Source organism: Mus pahari, chromosome 3 (genome assembly GCF_900095145.1).
Source record: "Mus pahari chromosome 3, PAHARI_EIJ_v1.1, whole genome shotgun sequence".
NCBI classification, from domain to species: domain Eukaryota; kingdom Metazoa; phylum Chordata; class Mammalia; order Rodentia; family Muridae; genus Mus; species Mus pahari.
In genome coordinates this window covers 110,752,821-110,778,684 of record NC_034592.1, presented here as the reverse complement: position 1 = coordinate 110,778,684, position 25,864 = coordinate 110,752,821, and the positions used below count along the sequence as shown (strand labels likewise).

The window sequence follows — 25,864 nt, the reverse complement described above, 5'->3', positions numbered from 1 at the left end:
TGACCTGCTTGAGTTCCAGTCCTGCATCCTTTGGTGATCAAAAGCAGTATGGAAATGTAAGTCAAATAAACCCTTTCCTCCCCAACTTGCTTCTTGGTCATGATGTTTGTGCAGGAATAGAAACCCTGACTAAGACATCTACCTATGTCAAAATTTAAGTATTTAAAACAACAAAACCCATAAGCATAATTTCACTGTTCTACATAGTGAATTTCCTGAGTGCCTCTTGGCGGCCTGTCAGAACATAAACCTCTGCAGCAGGTTCACCACAGACAGCAATCACAGATCTGTGACAGGCACGTGAGAAATGGCTTCTTGTGAGATAAACAACCTTCGACAGCAAGCCTCATGAGAAGGTTCTAGAACAAATTATTTTCTTATGGTTCCCAGGTCGTATGCAAAGCTCATTATCTTTTACTAAAAATGAAAAAGAAAAATGTGTATAACTGGATGTGGTAGCACACATGCATGAACTTGCGATATTCTGGGGTTAGAAGAGGAGAACCTAGAGCTCAGGTGAGAGCAGGCCCCTCAGACAAACAGAAAGACAAAGCACATACCTTTCTGAAAGCGTCTGCCCGGTCAGCGGCTTTCCCAATAGCAAAACCTTTCAAAGAAAAGGCACAGATGTGGAGACAGAAACAGTTCTGCATACGACACGCTTTCTACCTCAGTCCCTGTTTGGGCTCCTGCTGTTCCCAAGTAATTTCATCTTCCCATCATCCACAGAAACTCTACTTCCATAACTAGCAAGCACAGAGCTACAGGCCTTTACTGGTCTGTTTTGAACATTTTACTTTTGAGTATGTTCATGAAATTCAACATTAGATGCACTGCACTGCCTTTAATAAGTTTCTACTGAAGTGAAGTGAGCTTAAGTTATTCATTTATTTATATATTTTGGTTTTCCGAAACAGGGATTCTCTGTGTAGCCCTGGCTGCCCTGGAACTTACTCTGCTGTCCAGGCTGGTCTTGAACTCAGACCTCAGCCTGCCTGAGTGCTGGGATTAAAAGTGTGCACTGTGTCTGGCTCTGAGCTACTAATTAATTAATTAATTAATTTTATGTGTATGTGAGTGACGAGTGTATGTCTGTGAACTACATGCATGTAGGAGTCCAAGGAGGTCAGAAGAGGTATCAGATAGATCCCCCAGAACTGGAGTCGCAAATGGTTGTGAGCTGCCATGCAGGCACTGAGAACTAAACACTAGTCTTTGAAAGAGCAGCAAGTGCTCTTAACCATGAGCTACCTTGCCAGGCCCTGCACTCCGGTTTTAAAATGTTCTAAGTTACTAGGCAAATGATTCTGAACTCCTTTGGAAACAGACTACAGTGAGTAGCAGGTGGGAAGCATAGCTCCAGAGTGACAACATGCTCTCACAGGGACTGTCAAGTCGAATCTAAGTTTTCAATTAGCCAGAGATGAGCTCAGTGGTCCCTTCAAAATGTTATTTTAAATAACATTTTGCATATGTTCTTGGATAGCTCCTGGCATCTGCTGTCACTGCCAGTTACTGAATGGGAAGTTCCATAAGAAGTTCAATAATTGTAACTTTGTAAGTTATACAAAGGGAGGTATCATCTGTAAGACATGAAACACACAAGAGACCCAAGACCCAGGACAGAGAAATTGTATTTCTAATTTTCAGATAAAGAAAACAAACAAAACATAGGTATCGCAGAGAACAATATAAAAGGACTTATTTACAATCTTCAAACAGAGACTCTTTAAGCAAAGCACAGTGGAAGTTGTATGAGAGTGACAGGTTTGTTATATAGCAGCTTACGGCATCTCCAGATTTAACACTGTGAAGAAGGAAATTAAAGCTAAGTCAGAGCATCTGAAAGGCAGTGGGCTGATATGTCTTCAACTTATAAAAAGCTTATGCTAGTCAGGTAGGAAAACAGTCACCACTCTATGACATTTAAACACAGAGCTGACAAAGCTCAAAAGAAAATGGCATGATCAATAAGCAAGCCAAACTGCCCACACTTCCTAATGATACACAAACCAAAACTGAGCATGATGCTCACGTCACGCTGTCAATCACCGAGGCTTGACGATCCTTACCCACACATAAGAGGGTAGCAACCTTACTGAGAGAAGTCTCCCCTATTCCTACACCAGCAAAAGTATAGCAAACTAGATTTGCTGGGGTTTTGTTATGTACTAAAAATCTGGGTCTGCGAGCTCAAACCACTAAAAGATGTAATCAGGAGGAAAGACCAGGCCAGCAACATAGATCTCTCTTTTCAGCGAAGCCAGGCCACGCCCAACCCTCCACCCCCCCATTTACCTGCAGCTCCGTTTCCATTCCCAACAGCAACCAGGACACGGACCGACTTCTTTCTTCCCTCTTTTGCTGTCATATTGAAGACATTTCTTACCTGAAAGACAAAATGTCTCATCAACTTTGCCTTAGGAAAATTCTGAAAGAGACCAGCCGGTGCTGTGAGACAAAGACCAGACTTTCTTTGAACAGAGGCTCCCATGGCTGTCCCGAGAGTCATCTCCTCAGGAAGAGAATGCAAGTAGGACTTTCTCTTCCTATTGCACAGGCTTAGCGGGAGACTCAACTGAGATGTTTAAAAGGATCTAAAACTTATGCAAATCAAAGTGGCCTACTTACTGACTGTGCCACAGGAAAGAAAACATTTTGGATAAAAATGGAATGGCTCATCAGTGAGCAGGAGACAGTCCAGCAACAGATGTTTTCCTATCTACATAAGGTGAAACACAGCATATAGAAATAACTGCAGAGGATGGGGCCGATGGATTAGTGGGAAATAGAAAAATTGGTAATGCTGTTTATGATAAACCACAAAAACAAATCTGCAGGTTGTTTCGTTTGGTTTAATCTGATGCATTTTAAAGGCCAAGAACTATGAAACTGTTAACCTTACCACTCCCAGGCGGCGACACCCCTGGCTCAGGGTGTTCCCTTACTACAAAGTGGAACCGAAGGGAAAGGGAGAGCAAGCGCATCACTTTGTGGATAGTCATACGGAAAACTATCGACATACATAATAGAGGTTAGTTCAAACTCTTTCTTGGATACAGCAGCAATCCTGAAGAGGCGCCATGGCTGGCAGGCCAGTGCACGCATACATGGCACAGCTCCAGCTAAGGTGACTGCTTTCCAGCTACAGAACACAAGTGTGCAGCGCTAGACCAACAACGGCGACTTTCTAAGAGAGAGCTCTGGAAATTCACTTGACAGGGATTCAGCTTTAAGGGCTGGGAAGAGCCCAGAGCTCATTTCCCAGCAAAGCCGGACATCAGCTAACTTTATGCCCAGCTCTGTGCCAATGACGCTGCTCCTCCTCATCTGTGTCCCGCAAACTGAGTCCTGGATATGACGAGTTTCTATGATAAACTGCTAACCCTTCTTAAGCTTTAGGATGGAGATGTGCACATAAGCTCCAAATCTGTTATTAAACAAGCACGGAAGTCAACCTCGTCATGAGACCTCAATATGGCCAGATTTTACTAAGGAACAGAGCATCAAGTCTCACTACCTCCTTACCCACTGAGCTCTGCATCCGAGACAGCATCAAGTCTCACTATTTCCTTACCCACTGAGCTCTGCATCTGAGACAGCATCAAGTCTCACTATTTCCTTACCCACTGAGCTCTGCATCCGAGAGACTGCCACTATCAAAAGCTTTTCTTCCTGGTCTTCTTGCCCCAGCCCCACACCTTACATCCCAGCCTCTCCACAGGCTTGGCAGGGGCTTAATTTCATGTGCCTACCTCAAGAATTCTGGTATCAAAGTCTTCATATGTTTCTACAAGAAGAAAAAGCATATAGATAAATGAGTCTGTCTGTAGTATTAACATATGGAAGTATTTTTCAACATAGGCCCCATCACAGATATTTTTCTTTGATGGGGTATTAATGAAGATTGAATCCAGGACCTTGTACTTATTAGGAAAGCCTTCTACCAAGGAGCTACACACCCAGCCCCATCACAGAGTCCAATGTTACTAAGTCTCAGGTCCTCTGATACCCCTCTCAAGGCCGTGTCGCCACCCCACCCCCACCCCACGCCCCATCCTCAGTAGATGGTTCTACCTCTGGATTCACAACTGGATCGCCCTCCGCCCACTCCCCAGTGCTCCTCCTCAGCTCTGAGTCCTTGCCAGCTCCAGACCTTTGACCACCATCTGCCACTGGGTCAAAGGCACTGAAGCCTATCACTTTCCAAACTCCCTAAGCTTCTCCCCACACTCCCTTCCCTGATCCATGCATCTTTCTGGCCACACCCCAACTCCTGGGCATGGCGGGACAGAAGTTAAAGTACTGCATAGGTAGCCGCTCAAAACTCACGGTCTCTAGTTCTACCGACTCCCCTGCCTATGTGGTGGTCTTCCAGCTCACTCTCCACACTGTTTTCTAACTTCTTAAAGCTTTTTTATCCTTTGACGATCCACGTGTGTGTAACGTTACTGCGGTAAGAGTCACCCTCACCCCCCCTCACACCCCCGAGCTTGCTTGACAACCCACACGTGTGTAACATTACTGCGATAAGAGTCACTCTCCCCCCCTCCCCCCCTCCCCCTTGCACTGAGGCCTTGCTTGCCAGCATGACTCTCTCCTACTTTCACAGCTTTTGTTCTCCTTAAAGAGAAAATAATAAACCATGGGTGTGACTTCTTGTTACAGACAATTTCTATCCATACTTCTTGGCTGTGTTTTCTATGATATAGTCTGGACAATAATGTGGTTTTATTCAAAGATGCTCAAACCCTTTCCAGGAAAAAGAAAACCCTAAATAGGCAAGTAAATAAAAATTACTTCAAAAGCCACCCTAGCACTGTCACAAAGGCAAATAAGATGGGAACTCGGCTACCTCCATTGGGTCCCGGGTCTGGGGGGCCAATACTGACACCGCCCCACGTGTTCCCACTCCAGCCGCGCTCCCGTTTAACTTTTATCTTCCTCTTCCGGTCCCACTCCTCTCTCTGCTCGACCATGTTGGCCTCCACCTTCTGCTGCTCTTCTTTGCTCCTCTGGCCGATGTTCTGGACAACTCCACTTTTTATCAGAGGAACGTTCAAACCAGGCCACAGGAAGCCAGAGCGCCCTGGAGATTTAAAAATATCATAAGTAAGAATTGGAAGATTCATTGATCTAGTATTAAAATGCCAAGCAAGATATGAACAAATAACCCAGGCTGGTGGAGCTTAAATAACATGATTGCTCAGCGTGTCCCTTTGTGCAAATTGTAAATGTGTGCATGTGAAATCACTGCATCCACACTACCTAAGGAAAGACGCCTAGCAGGCAAGGCATACCTGGGCCTGGACAAGCAGAGCCACTGAAACTTTACTGCAAAAGCCAAAACAGCGCTGTCTAAGTGTTCAGGCTAGGCACTGCTGGCATGTAGGATATTCTGCATGGAACCCACAGAACAAAGTCACTTTCTAAGGTCATATGTGAACTGATTTCCAAGACCTACTATTGGCTAAAACAAGCAAATTTTAAGACAGCATATCCTATTTCCTTTTCTACTATGATAAAAATATTCTGATGAAAGCAGCTTAGAGGAAGATTTATGATAACTCAGAGCCAGGTTCCCGTCCGTCACTGCAGAAGTCAAGGACACAGTGAGTGACAGCCACAGTCAAGAGCAGACACAGCACACTTTCTCCTTTTTTATATAGTTCAGGAACCAAACCCAGACAATAGTGCCTCCTACTTTTAGGCTGAGTCTACCTACATCAATCGACATAATCTAGATAGACTCCGACAACTGTGTCCACAGGCCAACCTGACCTAGACAACCTGAGACTCCTCCCAGGTAACTCTGGAGTATGTCAAGGTAACATTTCACCTCTGCACAGCACACAGCATAATTAAGTTATCTTAATAAAGGCATTTGGATAAAAACATTTAAAAATATTAAAAGAAACGTAACAAAACCAGATGGGGAGGCAACAGGACTACAGGCACCTGAAGGGCACTCAATGTTCTCTCTATACAATCCTCAAGGGTGCTCAGTGTTCTCTACAACCCTCCTTTATTTTTTAAACTGGCAAGATATACATGTCATTTTCTAATTCTAAAAAAAAAAAAAAAAAAAAAGGTCGGCTTATTAGCTAGGAGTTCTGGTACATGCCTGCTATCCTACTTCCAAGGAAACTAAGGCAGGAGAATCATGAGTTCAAGGCCAGCCTGGGATATACAAAACAGGAGATGGTTTAAATGTAAGCTTACCTTCACCAATAATCTGGCCCCTATTCAAATCCTTCCTCTTCTTTTTCTTTGTTCTTTTGCCTCTGCCTTTTCTTGCTCCAGCTCCAGTCTCTGCTAACGCGCCTTTCCAGAGCTCTTCTGCAGTCACTGCAATGAAACAGGTTTGCTGTCTTAAACTCTGCATCTTAAAAGCAATGATTTACAGTCTCCTGTTGAATAAAATGGCCAGAAATTACTCCATGTACACCCTTGCGGTGACATTAGGAAAACAGCAAAGTCACTCTGCGTACCACACATTTACATTTGGAAAGCCCAAGAAGAGATGGTGGTATTACTCCTCACAAAAGAGACTTATTTTTGACTGGTCAGGTAAGTAGAAGCACTCAGAGTAAACAGTCCATATCTCTTAACAGTCTGTTCGGGGCATCTTTCTTTGGCTCCCTTCATTCTCTTGGTCAAAAGCTTAGCATGTTCTGCAGCCTCCTCCTCATTTTTCTCAGTGCGCTGTTTCTCCAGAGCAGAGGTTGGTGTTTGTGTTGCCGGACAATGGAGCGATAAGATGCTGAGTCCTGGGTGCTCTGGTCCCAGTCTTCTGATCTGTGTTTAATGCTTCTAACGACATGGGGGGGGGGGGGCAGGGCTCCCTTAAAGACCAAAAGGCTTTCATTTCCTGGGCGCTCTTCTGAGCCCCAACTCACGAGGTACAGGAGTCTGTCAGTCCAGGGATATCCTTCTCTACTTATTAAAAAGATGAGCAAGATGAAACCACCAGCCTGGCACCCACACTACATTCCTGAACACACTTACATTACACTGCCCCAGTTCTCCTCAGTCTATAACAACGATGCCCTTGAATGGATAACAGGTGACCCCATTCATGGGAAAATCCTGTTTGTCATTCCTCCCAGCACTGGTTCAGACCACAAAACCCTTCCACCTTTCACCCAGAGCAGCAGCAGCTACTTCTGTGGCCATTGGCTTCTCATAGAGAGCACAACGCTTAGCGTCCATCACCCACTTCAGAGAGCTTCTGAGAGAGAATGGTTGAAAAGGAGACAGACAGCTTCACCTTGACACAGTCGACCACCTAGAAGGTGCCACAAAAAGAGCACCGATGTATTTTTTTCTGGCATGGCTCTAGATCAATAGGGTACTGGGCCGTGATCCAATACCCCTTGGGCCTCAGGTGCCCCAAACGAAGGGCCTTACATTTCCTAGACAAATGCTTACTGCTGAGCTATACTCCCCACCATTCAAAGTAAACTTGTTATCACTTGTACAATTGATGGCATATAGATAATTCTGGGAGGAGGGGGTTGGCTATATCAAGGAATGCTTTTATTTTAATAAGATATTATAAACTAGTCACTAAAATTTTTATTTAAGAAGAAAAATTAAATATAAACACCTTCCATTTTCTGGTTCCATGAAAAGAGAAGTTTATCCTCCTACTTACGTTTGGTAAAGAAGCTGTAGGGCCGGCACTGCTGGCCCGTCCAGTTGCTGGGAGAGGAAACGCAGCACTGTGTCTGCAGCGCATGGCTCAAGCTGGTCAGACAGTGGTTGTTCCTTGTTTCCCTCGATGACCAAGCACCTAAGGCAGATAGAATGCTAGCATCATTTCATACTAGTCACATTAATTGATATATGAATCATAATCATACTAATTAAAATAAGTCACCAGGGTCTGATGCGATCCTTGGACAGTTAAAGGATCTCACCTGCTGCCAAGCGTGACAACCTGAGTCTGATCTCACGGACACACGTGGCAGAAGGAGAGCCAACTCCTACAAACTCTCCTCCGGCTCCCACACACGTGGTAGAATGTGTGTCCAAACACACACACGCACACACTCACATATAAATTTTATAAAGTATTTAAATCACCAATATCTTGACCTTTTAAGAATTGTATTTTGGGGCAGAAGAGGTGGCTCAGCACTTAAGAGCATGTACTGCTCTGGAAAAGAACCTAGGTTGGGTTCCCAGCACCCCTTTCAGACATCCCACAATCACCTAACTCTGCCTCCAGGGAACCCTTGCTTCTTCTGTCTGGCCCCTTAGGCACCTTCACACATGTGTACAGATCTACCCCCACCTCCAGCCAAGACACAGACACAAAGAAATCTATTTTTAAAAAACAAGAAAATTTGAGACATCTTCAAAACAAAATAACCTAAATGTCTGTGCTAGTTACAGAGCTGCATCTCCTCCACAAGACAGCCTCCTTTAAGTAAGTAAGTAAGTAAGTAAGAGAACAGAGCCCTCTGCTGTGTGCAGCAGGCAATGGGTGCTGATCTGCTAATGTCCCAGCAGAGCAAGATGCCGGAGTCTGCAGTGTATCCTGTTTCATGTTTAGAAACAAAGCAGGTGTGCCTGTGAGTATATCTTACATACCCCAGCAGCACATACAGGAAACTGTAACTGTAGTTTTCTCTGGGGAAGAAAGCTGACATGTGTATTATGCTTTGGCAGTACCCCTGGATGCCCACCCTCTCCTGGAGACTTGTAACAGAACTACTGCAGAGTAAACAAACCTTAAGAGAACAGAGAGGTAGTAGTTGCACCTTACCGTGGCTAAGAGCTGTCTTCACTGCCAAAAAGGGAGTGGCTGCTACTGGAAAGGTGGTTAAAGAGAGCTGCCTAGACAGGAAATGACCTAAAAATTGGGAGGAAAAGAGTATTTGTTTAAAGATATTTTCTACATGAGACAGAGCATTTTAACCAGTAAGATATTGGCACCTACAGAACAGAAAGATTAAGACAATAAGTAAGTCATCTCCACGCCGACACAGCATCTCATCTCCACCTTTCACCCTCAAACCCACGCAGTCTCCAAGCCTCGTGAAAGCCCCTTGGATGTCATCTGCACCCCCTGCCATCCTTGCTGCTCCTTCCGTGCTACCCATACTCCTGAAAACAACCCAACAAAACTCATGGATTCACCAAGGCAGACTTCGGGGGAATCATCATGCTGCTCTCTGGAGGTTCCCTAGCTTAGGTGAGTAGAGCGTGGTGTTGGGAAGGGAGGAGTCTCAACAACAGCTCAGGGGAAGCATTTCAGATCCCCACTCATGCTTCCTATGGCACCCACCAGCCCTCACTCAGCTTGGTGTTCTAGTACCGACTCTGACAGCAGTGCTGAAAAAACTCATGTATGGAGACAGCAGGGCAGTAAAATCCAGATGGAGAAAGTGCAGCTCTGCCTCAGATCATATACAAAAACTAACACCAAAGTCAGCCAGTGGCCAAAGGTAACAGTCAAAACTATAAAACTCTTAAAAAGAAAACAGGGGTAAATGATCACAACCTTGGATTTGGCAGTGGTTTCTTAGATACAACACTAAAAGCACATGCTACCAAAAGGGAGTGGTGGGAAAAACAGATGAATAAGACCATCAAAATTTCAAACCAATGTGTTCAATGCTAAAAACAGCTCAGCGGCACAGCATTTGCCTGGTATGCACTAGGCCCTGGATGCTCAAAAACAAAAACCTGTGTTTCAAAGAACACTATTAATGTCAGGTATAATAGTATATTCCAGCATTTGAGAAGCTGAGACAGAAGAATCTGTGCGTTTGAGGCTAGACTACATTCATAGTGAGAACCTTGGAAGGGGGGGGGGTCTTAAATGTCAATATGCAAAACTGGGTAAAAAAATGTTTATTCATGGTGTACATGCCTTTTATCCTAGTCTGGAAGCAGAGACAGGTTGACCTCTGTGAATTCAAAGCCAACCCGCTCTACATAGTGAGTTTCAAGATATCCAAGACTACACAGTGAGAGCCTATCTCCAAAAATACTTTTTTTTCTTGCAAATTATATATCTGACAAGAGACTTATTTCTAGAAAATGCAAAGAAGTCTTCCAAATCAGGAATAAAAAGTCAACCCAACTGACAGATGAACATGAAGTAACCCTGTTAGTACAGGCTCACAGACCCCAGTGTTAGAGAGGCTGGAACAGGAGGATGGAAAGTTCAAACCCAGCGAGGGCTAGAGAGTGATTTCAACAACAGCCTGGGCAAGCTGTTGAGACATGTCTCTGTGATAACACATCCAGGCATAAGGAACTTAACGGAGAAAGGATCTATCTGGGCTCACAGTCCCAGAGAGATTCAGACCATCATGGAGAAGTCATGGCAGCAAGCAGTGACGACATGGCGGCAGAAAACCACATCCACACCCAGGATGCAGGTGATCAGGCATGGAAGGCAGGTGATGAAGCTCCCTAGCCCACCTCCAAGGACTCACTACCTCCTGCACGGCCCCATCTCCTAAGCATCTGTAACCCACACTCCACAGATGGGGTCCAAGTCTTCTAACACTACAGTTTACAGCTCAGTGGTTGAGCACATGCCTAGCATGCCCAAGGCCATATCAAGTGTTTCTGATCTAGGAAGTTCATGGTCAAGAACCACATGATCAAGTTACAGGTGCACACAGACAAAAGATTTGAACAGACATTTCTTCAAGAACACACACATATGGCTAACAAGCGCATGAAAACGAGCCCATCAGAAACCAAGGCCACAAAATTAGTAAATAGTCACAGATTGGTTCTCGGAACAGGACAGACAATAACAAGTGCTGGCAAAGAGAAACTGAAGGCCTGACACAGTGCCGGAGGAGCTGTAAAATGGTACAGCTACTTGGTAGCTCCTTAAACACAGAGGTGTCACTTCAACCAGCATTTCCACTCAGGAAATACACACAAGAGGACGGACATGGGGACAGACAGAAGCACAGCATCCAAATGTTTTAACATCAGTCCTAACAGCCACAAGATGGAAACAGCTCAAATGTTCATCCTCCAATGAGTGGGTAAACAAAATGTGGTGTATTAACACAAGAGTATTATTGGCTCACAAGCAACATGGGACTGGTATGTCACAGCATGGACAAATCCTGACAACACGGCATTATTGGGAGATGCCAACTGTAGAAACCAGATGCCCAGAACAGGCAAACTATGGACAGATGGGAAATAGATCAGTAGTCTCCCAGTGTTGAGGGCTAGTGAGAGATGGCTAGGGGTGGGGGCAACAGTTAAAAGGTACAGTTTTTTTTTTCTTTTGGAGTGATGAAAATGTTCTCAAACTGACTGTGATGATAAATGCACCGTCTACAAAAAACACTAAAACAAAACCCTGAAGTGTACACTTTAGATAGATCACCAGCGAGTGCTTGTGACTATTACAACTCACTATCGACAGAGACCTTAATGAGATGGTTTCAACGCCGGCAAAACAAACGAAGGCTCAAGTCACATACCCTGTCAAGTGATTTCGGGTTAAATATTGCAACAAAATGGACTTTCTGGATCTGGACCTTGAGCACACGGTCCAGCGCGAAGCCATTCCTTCAGGCCAACGCTATGCTAGAGATCGACACACAACTGAAAAGGGCGGGAGGAGGACGGTGACAGCAAAAGTATATTCTGGCAAACGGATCGGCCCAGACGCTAAAATGACAGCTAGTTAATCTAACAGACTCAGCAAGAGTCTGGCGGCACTCTGACTCGAAGCAGGGATTGACATCACCCTATGAACCACAAGCTATGCTTGCTACATTCGCTCCTCCTCACAGAGTGGGCCCGAGCGGTTTCCCTGGCAGAAAGCACACTGCCCAGTTCATTCCTTAGACTCTCCAACCGCGCGACCAGAGAGGGACAGAGGCGCGCAAGGTCACACAGCCGGCCAACCGGGATCAAGGGCCCGGCGACTTCTCGCGTCCCTGGAGCCTAGACTTGACAGACCCGAGGGAAAGACCCCTGCTAGCGCGCGCTTTCAGCCCGGGCCCCAGCGCTCACCTGCCTGCAAGCTACACAACGCAGGGAGACAGCCCGCAGCGCGTACGGCCGCCGCCATGCTGGAGCCGGAACAGCGACTCCGCCTGTCTCTGGAGCCGCCTTCCTCACCGCCTGCAGCGACGGGCTGCGGCCGCGCCTCGTCAAAAGTCCGTCGTCAGCGCAGAGAGCTGTGCTGAGGCTCGAGGGCCACCATTCTGCGCACACGGAAAACTGCCCATATGGACCACAGAGGAAATTGAGTCAGGCTCAGCCTCGGACAGCTACTCAGGGGTCCTCGCGCTAGGACCCCGGGCAGGGGCGGGGCGAGGGCGGGGCTAGCTCTGCTCTCTTTTCTCAGACTGTCGCCTAATGGATCACATTCAACCAGTAGCTGGCTTGACCTGCCAAAGTCAGTTCTGCGGAACCGGGAAAGAGTCTGGGAACAGCGGGAAGGAGCCCGGGGAGTGAATGAAGACAAACTTTGGGAAGTTCGTACCTAACGCCAGTAAAGATCCAAAGTTTATTAAACATATGTTGCCTTTGACTTCAGAAGCATTCGTATATTCGTTGTAGAGGTTGTTCACACACAGTCATGTTCCAGCCCTAGGCCACGGGTTTTACCCCACCTGCTCATGGCTTTACACTATCCCTGCTTGTCCAAATGAGTCACATATGATGGTCCTGAACTCCCCCTCGGAAACTGTAAGCCTGCAATAAACTATTTCTGTGTTGCCCTGGTCATGGTGTTTTGTCACGGCAATAGAAAATAACACGGGGGCTTTCTTCCTTAGCTTCTTGGGATTATCATTTAAGGCTTCTACCTTTCCTGAGGGCAGTGGTGGTTGGGCAAGCCGCATTTGCTATCTAAAGTCTTGGTCATGATTCGAAAACCCTGCAGACTCTGAGCACATTTGGAATTGCTTGTGAGAGTGCACAGGCTGGAAAGGCTTTAGTTCATTCAATAAGGATATCCATGAAGACCAATAGGCAGCTGAAGACTTGACAAGACTCGGTGAACTATGTCCTCCAAATCTATCAAAGGGTCGTGACCATGTCTGAGCACATGCCATGCGACCCCCGCGATCTCAGGAACAGACTGAAAAAATCCTTTACCTGAGAAGATGTGGTTGTATGTTTCTCCTGACCTTGTTCAACCAAAGTATCACAGGGCTCTTTTACAAACTTCCATTTAATACTCAGGGAACAGAGTTGAGGATTTCTGTATGCAGCCATCCTTCAGGATTACAGAGGAACCCTTTCACAGCTGCCCTTTCCACTGTCTTAGGGGCAGACCGAGGCTTACAGGGGATCCATGAGACAGAGGCAAAAGGGGTTAACAAAAATTAGACAGCAGAGCTGAGACTTTGGCAGTCTAGAGACATACTTTATTCCCTCTATTGACAAGTGAGTCACCCCTTTAGTGTCCCCTGTAGCAGACATAGCAACACTGGAGAGTTTCTGGATGACATGCATGAGAGACAAAACCTGTGGTCAATATTTGATGGAATTGATCTTAGGAGTTCAGCAAACTGCTTTCCTTCCAGATAGCAGCATGAACATGTAACATCTGGAAGGTATTTACTCAGTAGAAGAATTTACTTCTTTACCAATTCTAGGTTCTATTTATGAAAAACTGATATTGGAGAGGTTAATTGATAGCCAAAGAGATCAAGTTTTTAGGAAGGGGTGTACAGATAGTAATGGGAGATCAAAGAGTCATTGTCAGTCCCTGGAGATATTCGGGTCATCTTGGGTTTCAGGGTCCAGTTGTTCACACAGGTATGGTATGGACCATCTGTGACCACCCAATGGTCAGATGAGGATTGTTATCAACTCTGCTTTTTGGTAATGTATAGTTGAAAGAGCCCATCCCTTTGGAAGCCCAAGTGCTGGGAATTTCTTAAGCCTATCAAAAGAGTGTTCCTTAGTCCCTCGATTACAAATAGTATGGGCTTGGGACCCTCGTTTAGTTTCTCATGACTGGTCTGGCTATTTCTTTTAATACTGTAACCCATATCCTGCAGCATCCAGTTAGTTCCAGAAAAGCCCAAACCTGTCTTTTAGTTCAGAGAGGGGGCAAATCCAGATATCATAGGGCCAAGTGAAGGTTGCCCTTTTTTGTCTCACAAATTGAAACTTTTCCCTAGAAGTTTTGCATCCTTTTTGAGCTACAAAGAGGCCAGGTGGGGTGGTGCACACCTTAAAGCCCAAGTCTTTGGAGGCAGAGACAGGTGGATCTCTGAGTTTGAAGCCAGCCTGGTTTACATAGTGAGTTCAGGACACACACACACACACACACACACACACACACACGAATGCACTGAGCTACAAGGTTTAAAGTCTATAGTCTGTTGTTTAGCTGGTATCCTCTGAAGCAGTAGGAAGAAGGTCACCCTCATTCAGGATTACGGCTACAGAGTTGAGTGTGAATTCTCCAACGTGCTACCAAATCTGGGATTAAACCTACGCCACGAATTCTTGATGGAAGGCTGCGACAGGTATGTTTCTGGGCTCATGAATCTGGGATAGCCTACTGAAAGGAGACTAAGAACTGGGAACCCTGGCTTTCAGAAAAGATAGGCACACTGGCAAACCGGAAACGAACTAGAAATCGGACTTGTGCTGTTTAGGGTCCTCCTCCCCAGCTACTCTGCTCAGGTCCGCCTTCTCTGGACAGCGAGGCTCCAGGTTTCAGAGCCTGGTCCCATCCATTTCAGCACCACAGATCTGGAGTGCAACCTTGTGCAGGATTTTACGCGTCATCTCACGGCGCGCCGGCTGTTGACGCTTCTGGGAAGTGTAGTTCAAGCAAAAGCAACACATTGATTGGCGCTCAGAGGCTGAAGATGTGCGCGCAGGCGCACTGCCTTCCCGACACGAGGCGGTGAGGTGTTCGCAGGTTCCCAGTACTCTTGCCGAAGGTGAGGGTTGCGGGTCTAGGTGTTCAAGAAGCCGAGAGGACGTGGTGGCGGAGGAGACACGGGGACTCTGGGCACTTGGGGGAGGACTAGTGGGCGTGGCCTGAGTGGACACAGAGTCTTCCCTTCTGGTGTGTGTTGGTTCCGTGGGGAACCCACAGGGTTACCAGGTCCAACCAGGTCCCTGTAGGGTATGTCCACTGTGTGTCAGAATCCTGTACTTTGAAGTTGGAGATCCCGGTCTTCCTTTCGTTCCTTCTTTCATGATGGGTGCTTCGTGAATGTGGATGGTACCGACGCTGAAACTGGGAGCATCCACTCCATTCTCTCCCAGTCCCCTAGAAAACGTCTCACGTTACTTCAGCTCCTCGCCCTGAGCCTGCACCGGAATGTCCTGGTGTGAGCATAGGGTGTTCCTGGATACCGGATTTGAGGTGAAGAAAACCCCAAAGGAAATTACAAATGGCTTTAGGCAGTGTTAGGATGATATTGACTGGAGTGCACTGTTAAGGAATAGTGGGAAATAAGGGTGAAGGGACTATACTGAGGCCAGACAAGACCCACAGTATCAGGGTAAGACCCACCAAGCAGGATATTTTGTGAGTCTCAAATCAGGTCAACATAAACAAAACTTTGGGGAACAATTCTAGAGTGTGACATTCTGGCCACCATTAAGTCGAACTAGCACAACTTCATTCCAACCACCAGTAAGCGTCAGATGTCTAGAAGTCCGTGTGATGACCAGTTAGTTGTCTTATTACCCCATTGAAGTTGTTGGCAATTTACTAGTGATCTTTTCCCTAGTGTTCTTTTTACATTTGAGATACGATCTTATTTTGTAGCGTAACCTGGCGTTGTGTTAAGCCTTAGCCTTCCAAGTGCTAGCATCACAGGTGTATATCACCATACTTCTGTTTTCCATGAAATTTCAGTCACATGAATCAAGCTTCCCGAGATGTTGGGATGTGTTGCAGGTAAAGATCTGCTTAATTTTATGGCTATCTTTCAATGAAAGTAAATTATAACAGAATTAAAAGCTTCCCAGTTCCACCTCAGCTTTTTACAAAGCCTGAATCTCTTAATTGCTGTGAAATAGTGCCTCTCTTATTGATGTATGAAGATGGAACTAAATTATCTTTATAAAAAGCACTCAGCATAGCGCCTCATGAGAGCAAGCACTCAACAGTGCTAGTTATAGTGGAGTTCCATAGTGCTCTACCGTGTGTCTAGCTGCTAGACAATAAATTATTTAATCAAGTTTTCTGTCATAGTTGCTTAGGAGAGCCCAGATTTTAGTTGCATTATCTAAAGATTAAATAGGATGTGTGCAATGTGCTTAGGAAGCTGGATGGCAGATAACTTTCAATAAAGATAATGTGTTAGTGATGGTTAATTAAAACCTTTGTAACTATTCGCTTATACTTCTTAAATAAATTCTCGAAGAGAATTGGCCAATCTAAGAATGTTTGTATTTGAAGGCTCTTGCTACTAGTCCCAGTGATCTTCCTAAAGTACATAACTAATGAGGACACAGCTATGCTGAAGTCACCCCTTGCCCAAAGCACCTTTTGATGTACTTTGAGTTCTGTTGGTTTCTCCAGTTTCATGTGCTCACAACTGACTTTCTCCTATCTAATTTCAGTAGTAATTCTTGGTGTGATAAAGATCTGCCTCGTATCTATTCAAGACTCCAGGTCCTCCCAGCCTATGATGTTGTTCCTCCCTCACATCAAGACTATAGGTCTCAGTTGTGCGGAGAAAGCTGCTGCATTTCTCCCTTGGCCCTTTCTGCCTGGGCTAAGGCAGTGCTGAGATTGCAAGCACACCCCGCCACACCCCGTCAGTCTTTAGTAGACTCTCATTGTGAGAGAGTGAGATCCAGTTAGCTAACTTAAGCAAAGGGAGGTGGAAGAGGGTAAGAGTCTTCTGGAAATCCAAGAGTAAGGAAAGCTGCGACCGGAGCTCACTCATCTCACCCGGAAGCACCGGTGAGCACCAGCACTTCAGCACTCATGGAGCTGCATCCATTGGTTCTGTCTCCCAGGACTCTGCTCCTCTGGTCTTCGTGACTTCTTAGAACCTTCTCCTAGCTTTTTGACTCATCTCCTGCATATTGTCCCAATTATTTTAAAATTCATGTTCACAAAGGATGTCATCTTTTCATACCAGATCATATCTGTCATAGTTTTTGTTGACTAAATACAAACTTAGGCACACTTGGGAAGAATGAATCTCCACTGAGTTGCCTCCATCGGCCTATTAGCATATTTGTGTGGGACATCTTCTCAATTGCCGATTGATACAGGAAAGCCTAGCCTACTGCAGATAATGTCACCCCTGGGAAGGTAGGCCTGGGCTCTGTAAGTAGCTGAGCAAGCCAGTAAGCAGTGTCCCTATATGGTCTCTGTTTCAGTTTCTGCCTCCAGGTTCCCACCAAGGCTTCCCTTGGTAATGTACTGTAGTCTGTGACCCACATGAACCTGTTCTTCCCTGAGTTGCTTTTGTCCAGTGTTTCATTAAAGCGAGAGAAAGCAGACCAGGATGTGCCTACTTACACACTCACTGCCCAGCTGTGGTATGATCAGTCTGGTTCTGGAAGCGAGGTGAACAGTTACAGGGTCAGATGGATGCTTCAGTAGCTGGAGCTGTAAATGGAATGCTACTCTGAAGAGGACTCAGAACTTGTTTGTCTTAGCCATACAGTCGTTTCTAAAGTTCCTTATGGTTTTTGCTCAGTAAGCATTCAGGGTGATATTAAATATGATTATATAAATATCATATGACTCTCACTATGTTCTGACTCCTGGGAACAGAACTCAGTGTGCTGTGGCTTTAATATCCATAGCTTCTGTTCTAACCCTGGATTGAGCATGGAGTGCTCCTGGCCTTGCTTGGTTTACTCTTTGTGAGGTGATGGGGATGAAGGTGGCTACATTGCACAATGGTATATGGAGGGGCCTTGCCACGTAGGTCAGGACTCCAGAAATGCTCATTCTCATATCTTTTCTCCCCCACACTTTTTCCTCACTAGGACTCTTGTCCTTCCCTACCAGAGCAGCATAGGAGGGAATGGCTGCTGTGTCCCCACCTACCAGATGTCAGGTGAGGTAGACTTGTTTTGTTTCCCAAAGACTGTTATTAGTTGCCAAAAATGTAGTTAGTCTCTATCCCGAGTGTCTTCCTTCATAACCCTCCATTCCTAGCCCGGTGAAAGGCTCAAAAACAAGGTGACCTTCAGTTCCTTGAGCCTGTGCTTACCAGCCTGTGACCAAGCCCAAAACACCTGTAGCTGTTGCTCTCTGTGATCTTCCCCAAAGCTGACAGAACAGGTCACCTGGAGGATTCTAGGATCAGTGGTTCTGTCTTGGCTGTCCCTTTGGTGCAGCCAGTTATGGACTGAGAGTCAGCCCCCATACATCAAAGAGTGCTGGGTTGGGCTGGAGTATATGCTGCATGCTATGGAACACTCAGAGTTAGACCCTGCCTCAAGAAAAACAAAACAGACAACAAGAAAAGGGTTGTAAGGGGGAGTATGGTTGTATTTTCAGGCATTGGTGACATTTGAAGATGTGGCGGTGACTTTCACAGATGACGAGTGGAAGCGTCTGGTACCCGTGCAGAGGGCGCTCTACAAGGCCGTGATGCTAGAGAACTATGAGAGCATCATCTCACTGGGTGAGGAGGCTCCCTGTGAGGAGTCAGAACTCCGTCCTGAATGAGTGTGGGGCACATGAGCTGTGCATCACTACCCACCTGAGTTCAGAGCCACCTGACAGACAAAAGCGCCAAAAGAGATGGCTTTAGATGCACAGCTCGTGAACCCAGCCCTGGACAGATCGGCTGCCCTGGTGTTAACAGCACTGGGCAACCACAGGCCACAGTTCCTTGTTCAGCAACTTGTTCCTCAAAATAGAAGACAATCTAGAGGGTAGAGCAGAGTATGTATTGTATGTGTGGATCTGGCAGCAAGTAAAATCGTTAATATGTCCAGGTCTTCTGGCATGCCAACAGGTCATGTCCTTAGTTCCATCTGGTAGAACAAGGAGCTATCTTGGTGAGAGGAGATATTGATCCCTTCATGGTAGCCAGAGGAAGAAGCTACAAAGATGTGCCCCTGTGAACAGGAGAAAGGTTATCAGAGATATGCTTGATTTTTGAATATTTGTTTTATTCACAATACCTATATATGGCACTTTGTAATTATACTTATGTGACAAGGGGAAATTGAGAGCTGTTGTTGATGTCAGCTGTTAGTGAAGTAAAGTGAAGTCCCCGTTAGTAATAAGGAACTCTCAAAAGCTTCCAGAATAAGAGTCTGAAGCTAAGAACAGTGGTGTGTACTTATAGTCTTGGCCACTCTGGAAGCAGGAGTACACAGGTGTAGAAACAAGCTAAAAGCAGATAATGGTCAAATCCACACTGCAGATTTATATTAAAAAAAACAAATATTGGGCTGAGGGTGTGGCTAAGTGGTACTGTGTTTTCCTAGCATATGCAAGGCCTTCTGTTTAATACCTACACACACACACTTCTGGATTAGCTTAAACAGCCCAAGTCATATCCTAAACAGAACAGAATGTTCAGTTGACATGGAGGAACATCTGAGCTTTAGAGAGTGAAATATTAGGACAGTATGGGATCCCTGAGGTTAGAGACCAGGAGCACCAGGAAGGCATGAGAATGGCCACAGGAAGGAAAGAACCAGCATACAGCAGACAGATGCTTCTCAAGCAAAGGAGAAAATACCTGTCTCCCAGGGCAGAACCCCGTGCACAGGGAGCTCTGTCTCCCAGGGCAGAACCCCACGCACAGGGAGCTCTGTCTCCCAGGGCAGAACCCCACGCACAGGGAGCTCTGTCTCCCAGGGCAGAACCCCGAGCGCACAGGGACCTCTGTCTCCCAGGGCAGAACCCCGCGCACAGGGAGCTCCATCTCCCAGGGCAGAACCCAGCCCACAGGGAGCTCTGTCTCCCAAGGCAGAACCCAGCCCACAGGGAGCTCTGTCTCCTAGGGCAGAACCCAGCCCACAGGGAGCTCCGTCTCCCAGGGCAGAACCCCACGTGCACAGGGAGCACAGGTGTTTCCAGGCATGGAATCAAACTTTGCTTATATGGCTATGGGTATGATTGCTTCTGGAGAATGAATGATACAAGGAATGCAATAAGATTACTAATTCATACAGCTCACGGGAACACATTTACCACAGTATTATATAGCCATTAAAACACTGTAGAAAATCTGTGCTAATTAGATTAGTATTTTATATTGATCACATGAAAAGAACTTCAGTTTACAAGTCAGTGTTTCATTATCCAGTTTTTTAAAGTTCTTATAACATTTCATTGCTTTTTTTTTTTCTTTATTTTTTGGGGGTGGGACATACATATGCCACAGCATGTGTGTGAAGGTCAGAGGACAACTCTCGGGAGTCGCCTCTTTGCTTTTACCATGCGGGTTCTAGGGAGCCAGCCCAGTTTAGCAGACTTGGTGCATCCAATAAACCATCTCACTGGCACATTATCTAGTTGTTAACAGAATCACATGGAAGGTCTTTCCGTATCAACATGAGATGAAGGGAAGAAAAATTAATAGAAAGCATGACGGGTGATTGTTTTTCTTTTTATTTGTACAGAACTCTAATTTTCCTACAGTGAACACAAGTGATGTGTTTCAATAAAAGCATTATACTAAATATGAGCAAAGAAATTTGAGTCACTCCTTCAGCATTTTTAGTCAAGATGCTTCTTTTTTCTTTTTAATACTTGCCTCTTGAGCCAAGGGCCTCTATCCTGCCAGTGCCAATTGAAAGCTTTCATTCACTGCCTGTGAACTGAGGTGGATTTTGTGGGCACTGCCCTGGTGCCTGCCGTTTGTTCCTTTCAAGAGCTCCACTCCTGACCTTCCCTCAGGCTTTTTGGTCAGTTCTCTGCATTTCTGGAAGAGTTTAGACTTAGAGGCCAGGGTTAAGTTTTGGAATGGTTTGACATTTTCATCCCTGAAGCCTCCTACCTTTCTTTTCCTCCATGAGCAGGTCTTCCTGTTCCTCAGCCTGATGTGATTCTTCAGTTCAGGAGAAGGGGCGAGCCCTGGACGCGGGGTTTTCATGGATCTGAGGAGAAAGCATGGCCAGAGAGTGTCTCTCTAGGTAAGCAGGTTGGAACAGCATGGGCAGGATTGTGTTTGCTTCTGTTGCCTGGGTCGGAGGAGTGTTAGGACCCTGCTCAGACAGGTTGTCTGTTTGCATGTTCGTTTCCTGTCACTCACTGGTTCTCTTTCCCTTCTACACGGTCAAGTGTTATTTATCTGTATTCACCAACTTGTTTCTCAGAACTGTGACCTTGCCTGTGTACACTTACAATATTTTTATCAGTCACCCAGCTCTCTCCTCAGCCGTTCTCCTGTATCCTGAGAAGTCTGCTGTCAGATTCCTTCCAAGGCTCTTCCTTTATTCCCACACCTTCGGCTTGAGCTGTGCCATGGCCAGGCATCATCTTTATGTCTGACCTAGCATCTCTCCCCTCTGCCATGTCTCCCAGTCCAGAGAAGAAACCACATGTGTTTTCTCTTTGTTTCAGACTTGGGAACTACGCCAGGGACCCTAGACGCTTCAGAAGGCACACTGAGAGAAATCCATAGAAAGCAAAGTTCTCTATGCCCTAAACAGGAAACCCAAACACTAACAGGTGGGTCGGAACCAGAGAAGGAAAGTCCCAAAGCAAGGACTTGCAAAAAGCCCCTTTCCTTGGATAAAGGCTTGCATCAAATGTCAGCTCCATCCAAGAAAACCCTTTCTAAACACCAAGACCAGGAATGTAGTGAGTGTGGGAAGACCTTCTTTGACCATTCGTCTCTCATCCGACACCAGAGGACTCACACTGGAGAGAAGCCATATAACTGTCCCGAGTGTGGGAAGGCCTTCAGCCACAGAAGCAGTCTCAGTAGACACCTGATGTTCCACACCGGAGAGAGCCCGTACGAGTGTGATGCATGTGGCAAGGCCTTCTTTGATCGTTCATCCCTAACTGTGCATCAGCGGATTCACACAGGAGAGAAGCCATTTAAATGCAATGACTGTGGCAAAGCCTTCTTCGACCGCTCATCCCTCACTCGCCACCAGAGAATCCATACCGGAGAGAGTCCCTACGAATGCCAGCAGTGTGGGAAAGCCTTCAGCCAGAAAAGCATTCTCACCCGGCACCTGCTGATCCACACTGGCAGGAAGCCTTACAAATGCAGGGACTGTGGGAAAGCGTTCTATGGCGTCACCTCCCTAAACAGACACCAAAAAGTGCACACCGGGGAGCCCCGCTACCAGTGCAGCGAGTGTGGCAAAGCTTTCTTTGACCGCTCTTCTCTTACGCAGCACCAGAAGATACACACTGGAGACAAGCCATATGAGTGCAACGAGTGTGGAAAGGCCTTCAGCCAGAGGTGCCGGCTCACGAGACATCAGAGAGTCCATACAGGGGAGAAACCCTTTGAGTGCAGTGTGTGTGGCAAAGAGTTCAGCTCCAAGTCCTCAATTATCCAACATCAGAGACGTTACGCCAAACAAGGGATAGACAGAGGGGGAAGCATGAGCTAGATAGCGGGCCTTCCTACAAGCTTGGAAGGTTTCCCTGTCGTCTACAAAGCCAGCATTTGTTTGTTCTGCCAACTCTGGCCGCTGTCTTCTGCCCAACCTCTGCTCCAGGGTCCAAGTAAATGGTGCACCTCCTGTGCTACAGAACTAACACGGAGTGCAGAAACTAAACAATGAATCTCCACATTCGAAATTCTGCACAGAGGCTGCACATAGCTCAGTGATAGACTCCCGCCTAGCATGCATGAGGAGCTGCAGTTTGATCCCAAGCACTGCAAAAGAAAGCTGGAGAGATCAAAGGCTAGATGTTAGGAGAGAAATCTGCAGACACAGTGAGAATAGGCCTGTTATCACTGCACTTTAAATAGCTGCAGGCTATTACAGTTGGAGAATGTCATAGTTATGAGAGAGTTCCATTTTCTCTAGAAGTTTCTATAGCTCTTCTGGAGCTTTTTGGCACCCAGACCTTATTCTCTTGTGCCCCAGTATTTAGCTCTCCTAGACTAATAGTAGTGGTAGCACTTACTAAGCACTGATCTTAGGGTAAAGTCTCAGCAGTGAATTGTAAAAGGGCTAGGTTGATTGATCCTCTCACTAAATCTGTGAAATGGATCCTTTTGCTGTCTGAATTTCATAGAGAAGCACACTGAAGTTTAGAGAGATTAAGTACTATAGTCTAGGAGACACAAGGTAAAGCTAGGTGTCTTAGTTATTTCTCTATTGCTGTGCAGAGACATGATGGCCAAGGCAACTTAAAAAGCATTTGCAGGCCTTACAGTTCCAGGGGGTGAGTCTGTGACCATCATCTTGGGAGCATGATGACAGGCAGACCCAATGCTGGAGCAGAACTTAAATCTGATCCATAGTCAGTAGGCCAAGAGATAGGGAGAGACAGACAGACTGGTCTTGGCACATTGGTCTTGGCAGGGGCTTTTGAAACTTCAAAGCCCACCCCCAGTGACACACCTCTTCCAACAAAGCCACACCTCCTGGTCCTTTCTAAACACTCCATCAACCAGGAACCAAACATTCAAATAAGTATATGAGCCTATGGGGGCAATTCTCATTCAAACCACCGCATTTCACTCAAGGACATGGTCAACAACCAGTCCTCACAATGAAATAGGCCTTGTTGAATTTCACAGATCAGCTTACTGAAGTTTAGAGGGATTAAGTAAAATACCCTACATGACACAAGGACAAACTAGGTCTTCAGTATGAATCTGCCTTCAGTATTTCTACTATAGATTAGGCTCTAAAATTTTGTCTTATAATTGACATACCTGAACTATCTTCTTAGCTAGATTGCAAACATTTGGAGGTGTGATTTAATAGGTCTCTGTGTCTTACAGAGTGCCTTGCAAATATTAGGTGATCAATAAATGCTTATCTAAATGAATACCAAAGTGTCTCTATTCAAAACCTGCTTCGGTCCACCTCCTTTCTCTCAGAATTTTCACAGTCCTGCCTCTTAATATACTAGTCATCTGTCCCAAGTTCTATTTCTTCCTTCTTCATTGCTCATGGTACAGTAACAAGCCTCCTAAATAAACAAAAACCTGTCACTCTCATCTGGTGTGTATGAGTGTCCATTCAATCTGTACTGTTGGAGCCCAGCACATCACCATGAATAAGGAAGGGAACGTTAAAGATAATTTTATCGCCTAGGTGCCATTCTGATCACTTCTACTTGAGCCAGTATCCACACCTGAAGGCTACGGATACAGGCACCTTGATATTTGGATGACACTAGAAGCCATTATCAAAGTTACATTTTGCACACGACTTAGCTGAGTCTTTCCACATGGTCCCTTTCTACCCATTATTCCAGACCTAAAATTGCTCTCTGTTAAATGAAATATCTCTAGATATTTCAAATCTTCATCAATGCAGTTCTCCATCACCAAACTTTAGATCCTGAGTACCCAAATGCATCTGTTTCCTTGGCGAATCCCTGTATTTTATTGTATTAAAGGTCAGGTATGAGGCAACCTTGACTTTGGGAGTCTGTATTTTTGCTAGGTAAGGCATGGAAATGGGCTTGTGTATCCCAGTAGATCTGGATGGGTTTCTATTGGACCTTAGAGGACTATTCAGTCATCTCCCGTGTTACTAAACAAAATTATTTTGGTCTCTTGAAGCAGAAGAGTGTCAGGGAATACATTTTTTGTGTGTATTTTATATAATAAGCAGCTTGAAGAAAAATATCACAGGATCCATGTGTAGATAATACCTAATGTTTTGTAATGTCGAGTAAAAAGAAAGGGGACTATTGACTCATGTCTGTTGACTGCCTCTGAGAGCTCTGAGTCTTGTCTTCAAAATAAACTCGGTGTCCAGAATTCTATTTGTCTAAGACACTGTCATTACAAGTGACATGAGACTGGGGCAAATCCAGACTTTGAATGGGCTTTTGGGAAAAGTGACTGAAAACTGGAGCGGCCAATGCATAGCTTCCTTTTGGAAAGGTGATCTGCACTGCTGCACAGCAATCTCTGTGTAAGACCCTGCCATCAGCCCAGGCTATGGGTCAGTGAGTTTACAACCTATGATCACTTGCTGTGCAGACCCCTAGTCTTTCCTTCGTTCTTTCCCCCTTGGAGCTGACAGCTACCTACCACTGATATCCAAAGACAACTTCTACGCTTGACTTCCCAATGTGACCACACCAAAACTGAATGTAGATTTCCTTTCTGCCATTATGTTTGTTGTTTGTTTATTTTGGGGGGTGGGAGGGGAAAGTGGCCAGGCCTGGTTTATTGAGATTTTCCCATAGTCCAACTAGACTCCCTCTGAGCTAACTGACAATGCTTTCTTTCATTCCTGTCTCATTGATCTGCCATGTTTTTTTTTTTTGTTTTTTTTTTTTTACATGAACTCTGACAACTTGTTGTCCAGACGGCATGGAGAAGGACACAAAAAAGGAGCATGTTTGCTCTCAGCCCACTGCCAGGAGGAGAAGTGTTGAGAAAAGTTTTTACTCAAGAAACTTTCAGTCTACTTAAAATTTAGACACTAGATTGGAGAAAGGACAGTCTGACATTGCGGCTTGTTCCTGGAGCCCTGGCAGATCAAATTTTCTCTCCTGTAAATACCAACTTATGCTCAAATTAGTTTCCTATGGGAAGATACATGAGAATACAGCAGCTGACAATTCACAGGTCTACAGAACCCCAGAGCTCATGTCGGTAGTCTGACTCATATTACAGTTTGCAGGATGAAGTTACAGACTACCATGCATAAAATGACAGATCTCAGTCCTTGATTAGACAGTGACTAAGAGCGGGCTCTTGTTTCCAAAGAACTCTTGGCACTGAAGCTTGAGTACTGAATGTTTATTAGGCAAAAAACACAGTATCATTGTCAGGAGGTA

General features: G+C 45.6%; 2 protein-coding genes across 2 annotated transcripts in view; one reads left to right on the top strand and one right to left on the bottom strand.

Annotated features, from left to right (window-relative positions):
- Positions 1-12,084, bottom strand: part of Mrps5 (mitochondrial ribosomal protein S5) — a 15,671-nt gene extending 3,587 nt beyond the window's left edge. Inside the window, exons 1-8 of the mRNA XM_021193871.2 lie at positions 12,013-12,084; positions 8,774-8,860; positions 7,658-7,795; positions 6,223-6,348; positions 4,856-5,089; positions 3,756-3,790; positions 2,299-2,389; positions 561-607 (exon numbers count right to left, since the gene is read on the bottom strand). Of these exons, the coding sequence (XP_021049530.1) occupies positions 561-607; positions 2,299-2,389; positions 3,756-3,790; positions 4,856-5,089; positions 6,223-6,348; positions 7,658-7,795; positions 8,774-8,860; positions 12,013-12,070 (816 nt within the window). The 5' untranslated portion in view covers positions 12,071-12,084. The remainder of the gene's footprint in view (positions 1-560; positions 608-2,298; positions 2,390-3,755; positions 3,791-4,855; positions 5,090-6,222; positions 6,349-7,657; positions 7,796-8,773; positions 8,861-12,012) is intronic.
- A 2,754-nt stretch (positions 12,085-14,838) lies between these two features.
- Positions 14,839-24,227, top strand: Znf2 (zinc finger protein 2). The gene is made up of 5 exons (XM_021194205.2): positions 14,839-14,912; positions 17,941-18,011; positions 18,458-18,584; positions 20,941-21,054; positions 21,485-24,227. The coding sequence occupies exons 2-5, from the start codon at positions 17,979-17,981 to the stop codon at positions 22,492-22,494; spliced, it is 1,284 nt and encodes a 427-aa protein (XP_021049864.1). The 5' UTR covers positions 14,839-14,912; positions 17,941-17,978; the 3' UTR covers positions 22,495-24,227.
- Positions 24,228-25,864: the final 1,637 nt, after the last annotated feature.

What these genes read in the sequence shown, in the direction of transcription:
- Znf2 (XM_021194205.2), top strand. Translation starts at nt 17,979, where the DNA reads ATGGCTGCTGTGTCCCCACCTACCAGATGTCAG. An exon ending in TGAGAGCATCATCTCACTGG is followed by an intron (nt 18,585 to 20,940) that starts GTGAGGAGGCTC and finishes CTCCATGAGCAG; the next exon opens with GTCTTCCTGTTCCTCAGCCT. An exon ending in GCCAGAGAGTGTCTCTCTAG is followed by an intron (nt 21,055 to 21,484) that starts GTAAGCAGGTTG and finishes TCTTTGTTTCAG; the next exon opens with ACTTGGGAACTACGCCAGGG.